This window comes from Pteropus vampyrus, unplaced genomic scaffold (assembly GCF_000151845.1).
Source record: "Pteropus vampyrus isolate Shadow unplaced genomic scaffold, Pvam_2.0 Scaffold454, whole genome shotgun sequence".
Taxonomy (NCBI): domain Eukaryota; kingdom Metazoa; phylum Chordata; class Mammalia; order Chiroptera; family Pteropodidae; genus Pteropus; species Pteropus vampyrus.
In genome coordinates, this window is record NW_011889235.1 from 344,222 (window position 1) to 348,678 (window position 4,457).

General features: G+C 44.0%; 1 protein-coding gene across 1 annotated transcript in view; it reads left to right on the plus strand.

Annotated features, from left to right (window-relative positions):
• The first annotated feature begins 250 nt into the window (after positions 1–250).
• The window catches only part of LOC105306712 (deleted in malignant brain tumors 1 protein-like), a 95,385-nt gene continuing 91,178 nt past the window's right edge, over positions 251–4,457 (plus strand). The window contains exon 1 of the mRNA XM_011381895.1: positions 251–593. Within this exon, the coding sequence (XP_011380197.1) occupies positions 251–593 (343 nt within the window). The remainder of the gene's footprint in view (positions 594–4,457) is intronic.

A 4,457-nucleotide genomic window follows, 5' to 3' on the forward strand; every position in this document is an offset into this window, starting at 1 on the left:
ATGGCAGGCTGAGCACGCTCAGTTGTGCACTGTTTTGCCTCTTTTTTGTTTAAGAGTTCATTGATTCTATCAGTGGGAAGTCAAACGTTAATATTTTTAATAGAAGTTTTCAGAATAAAAAAGAGCAATCTGTGCAGCCTTACGGAGGCTGCTGGGTTCACGACCTGCCCCTCCTCTGTACCCCTCACCCTTTCAGTCACAGGCGAGGTTTGCGGTTCTTGTCACTGTGCCACCTCAGCCCCTACCTCCCATGGTCGCCCCCTCGTGGCAGCCTCCATCACGACCACCACCATCACCCCAGCTCCATCTCCTCAGTCAGCTGCAGCCACCTCCCATCATCGTGGCCACCTCGCAGCAGTCACTGTTGTCGTCACCGCCTCTGCTGTCCTGCATCCCACTGCAGCCACTGTCGGGGGGCCACTGTGGCATCAGGCACGCTTTCAGCATGTCCAGTGCAGTGTCAAGGTTAAGTGCGGCGATCCACTCGACCAAGGAGGGCAACTGGTTGCGAAGCACGAAGGGCGAGGAGGGTGGAGGGAGCGGAACGGCGATGCCAGAGACGTGTGTCGACGCCGGAGTGGGCGAGCACACTTGTGAGCCTGACGACCCCCAGGCGGCCAAACACGCCTCAGGGGGAGGGGCAAGGATGTGGGGTGGCAGAAATGCAGGCGAGGAGTCAGAATGGGGTGGCGAGAAAATGGAGCTGGCCTGGCGCTCTTCATTCTGCCTCCGATGGCTTTTGCTTGGTAATTCAGGATTTTGAGTTTGCGATTGTGCGTGCTGACTTCGCTGATGAAAATAAAGATGTCAGCCTTGCCTGTCGTGGCTGAGCATCCAGTTGATGCCACGTGTTATAGGCTAACTCATGGATGTTCTAAACCCCTAGCACCCCGGAAAGTGACCTTATTTGAAGATGAGGTCTTTAGAGAGGTAATCAAGTTAAAACGAGGTCATTAGGGTAGGTACTGATCCAATATAACTGGTGTCTTTACAGAAAGCAAAAATTTGGAGACAGACAGGAACAAAAGGAGAACACTGAGTCAGGATGAAGTCAGAGATGGGGGTTCTGTAAGCCAAGGAGCCACCGAAATCTGGGGGAGACGATGGAATAGATTTTTCCTCACAATCTTCAGGAAAACCAAACCTGACGACAACTTAACTCAGATGTTTAGCCTGCAGAACAGTGACACGATATACTTCCCTTGTTTCAGCCACCCAGCTTGTGGTACTTGGTTGGAGCAGCTGCAAACTAACATCATCAAATCCCTTCACACAGGATGTGCCCAAGCGAAACCCACATTCTATGAGGAGATTATCCATCTTGGAAAAAAAGAGTGCGCTTGTCTCCGTCAACCTCTATTAGATAAAATGTATAAAGTCTTTTTTGTGGCATGAAAGCCTGAAGTCGATAATTAAAACGAAACCGAGAACTGAAGAGAAAACTGCTCGAGGGAATGACAGAGAGGGCCAAGTCTGAAAAGAAAGTGTGAAGGAGGAGATGACCCCAGAGCAGCGCTTCTCAGCCCCGCTTGCACGTTGGCGTCACCTGGGAAGGTGGGGTGATGGGTAGGGCTTTTATTAATCTCGATGTCCATGTAGCACCCTGCACCAGTTACATGAGCACCTCACCGTGTAGGACCCAGACGTGGGTATTTTGTAAAGGTCTCCAAGAGATTCTAGGGTGCAGCCAAGTTTGAGACCAGAGAGTTCCTCATTTTGGGTGATTTCTGTTTAAAAATTTAACTTCCTCTGAAACACGTTGAAACTTTTCTAGAGCTCCCGAATATTCCAGAATCGAGTTTTCAAGGCTTGGTGAGCCTATGAGCTTCACAATGGATTTCTTTTTGAATCTGATGGTATTTCGCAAATGAGGTGCTGACGTGGAAAACGAGGTCAGCCCCAGATAGTTTTGGTCTCCTCTTCCCCAGTGGGGCAGACGTGACAGGCACCCATGGTGTGTCAGAATACACGGGAGAAAATGCAAGAAGTCCGCTCCGAAAAGTGATAAGAAGCAGGAAGAATTCAAGGGGCACGGGAATGTTTGAAGAGCGAGCGGGCCAGCTTGCTTTGCTCTTTCTTCAACTCTTCTTGAATGTGGAGACTCGGGTGCTGCTGTCGAAGCTGTCTTTGTTGCAGATTACAAATCAGGGCATTTCTCCAAGACTGTATAGCCCTACGATCTAGATCTACTTCACGGGAGATGATGACAAAGATAACTGTGATACAGAAGCTCAAGACGTTAGTGGTGACAAAGTGAACAGTGCGGAACGGAAAAATCGTGGGACCAGAAAAGGAGCAAAAATGTATATTCCTACCCAGCAGATCACAAGTCACAGTGAATACGTATATTCAGAACGTGGGTATATCCTTGAGGAAAACCTTGCATAGCCTGAACTATAACTCTCTGTGAATTAAAACCTAGCCGGGTACCAGCATACAATTTCTCTCTTCATCTCTCCGATTGCACCTTCCAACTATTCCATGGAATGCCTCTAGTAGATAGAGTCACCTTTCCCCGTAGTAAATACATACAAAACACCAAAGCAAATGAGTTGTCCCCTGCTCCGAATGCCTGCCAATCCGAGCCTGAAAAGAGTATCAAGTTACACAGCCCTCCTCCCCGCATCCCCCCCCCTGCACTCAGGGGAGCCTAGAGAGCATAAAAAGCTGAACCCCATGTTCTCCAGCAGCTAGAAGCCTTCCCAACATGGGCTGCCCAGCCTGCCTTCTTTGGCTGCTGCTCTTCCATGCGGTTTTTCTACGTGAAGCAGGTACAGCAGCTGATGCCCTGGGGCCATTTGCTCATGCCTTGTCCCAGGCTTGAAAGGGAAAGTGTGGATATTTGCACATATTCCCCCGCCCCCTGTCGGAAAGCTTAAAATTAAATCCAGAAAAATAGAGCTTTTACTGAGTTTAATGCAATCTAACCACTAATGAGTGTTGCTGGGACAATCACGGAATACATGACCATGATCGATTAGGCAAGTTGGGTCAAATATTTTCCGTGAGATTTATTTCCTGTGAACAAGGCACTAGCCAATTTACTGCTCTTTTAAAGCATGGCTCTGTTTTTAGGATTCTGGAGAGAGATGGATAAAGAAGGAATTCTTGGCTGTAGGATGATTAAATAAGGATTTTAAAAATGTTCTTTGTGTTATATATTGATATTTAGCATTAGAGGTATTGAATTACTGTTATGATTTCTTTACTGTTGCTGAATGAAGTGGAAAAAATGTACCACAAAAGAATATCTTAGTTTGAAATATCTGACGTAACATAAAACGATCTGGACTTGATTCATGAAGTCTTCTGTACCTTTCTATTTAAAAAAATTGCAATTTGATAGTCTTAGTTTTAATCTGTACTCCACATCTAGTCCTCTTAAGAAAATTTTAATTTAATTTGGAACTAAAATAATTGAAATTATTGAACTCTACATAATTTCAATTATTTTTATCTTTTGTGGCTTTCGGGGGAAATATCGAAGTCCTTTGTGGCTTAGCTTTCTTTTTTATACTAACAAAGGAAAGTTTGGAAATACCCTTAATCAACAAATAGCTCGACTATAATTTTTATTCACCGTAAAGAAAAACCTAACTCACTGCCCACAGAATAATGTTTGATTGTAAAGTTTATACTCGAACTCTTTATTCCGCAAGTAATTGAATAGATAAGTTTATGTCAGCTACTCAAACATTTATTAAAACATACTAGCATGTTAAGAAGGATTTAAGTGATTTCTTAAATCTTTGGGGATTTGGGGCCTTGCTTTTCATTTATAGATCCAATGATGTAAGAGTTTGGGAATATGGCTTTAGGGACAGAAAGTTCTGCATAATTCAATCCCTAACTACGTATTTCCTGACCATGTGAATTTGGGCAAGTTTTTAAATCTCTCCATGCTATTGTTCCCTCTCACATATAAAAGCGATAATTCATTGGATTGTTGAGGAGATTTAATGAAATGTCCATAAATCACTTGGAAGAATGCCTCAGGCCTAGGAAATACCAAATCAATGTTAACTATTATTATAAATCTATAGTTTCTAAACTGTGTATTTTAAACCGAGAAGTGAAATTATAGGTTATCAGATTCAGATGATAAGATTTCACCTAATGTTTCCATTCCCCCAAGAAACCAAGATATTTTCTCCTTTCAGTATTTCAGTAATAAGTTTCAAGTAATAGATTTGATATTTTTAGTATATCTAGCAGTGAAGGTTTTTTGTCACCCCCCCCCCCCCCCACCCCTCCCTGCCGCCCAGCATATCAATACTGTCCAGGCAGGCACTCTGTAGTAATGACCTCTACCAAGTGTAGGCGAGAAAGGGATGGAGAATTCTGAAGCATAACATTTTTCAAATTTCTGAGAGTATTCAAAATTCTCTGTTTGTTCCAATGTGGCAAAGATGATGTTGAATTTGATGGTGCTGAAAATAATCAGGTATGGGCTGTGG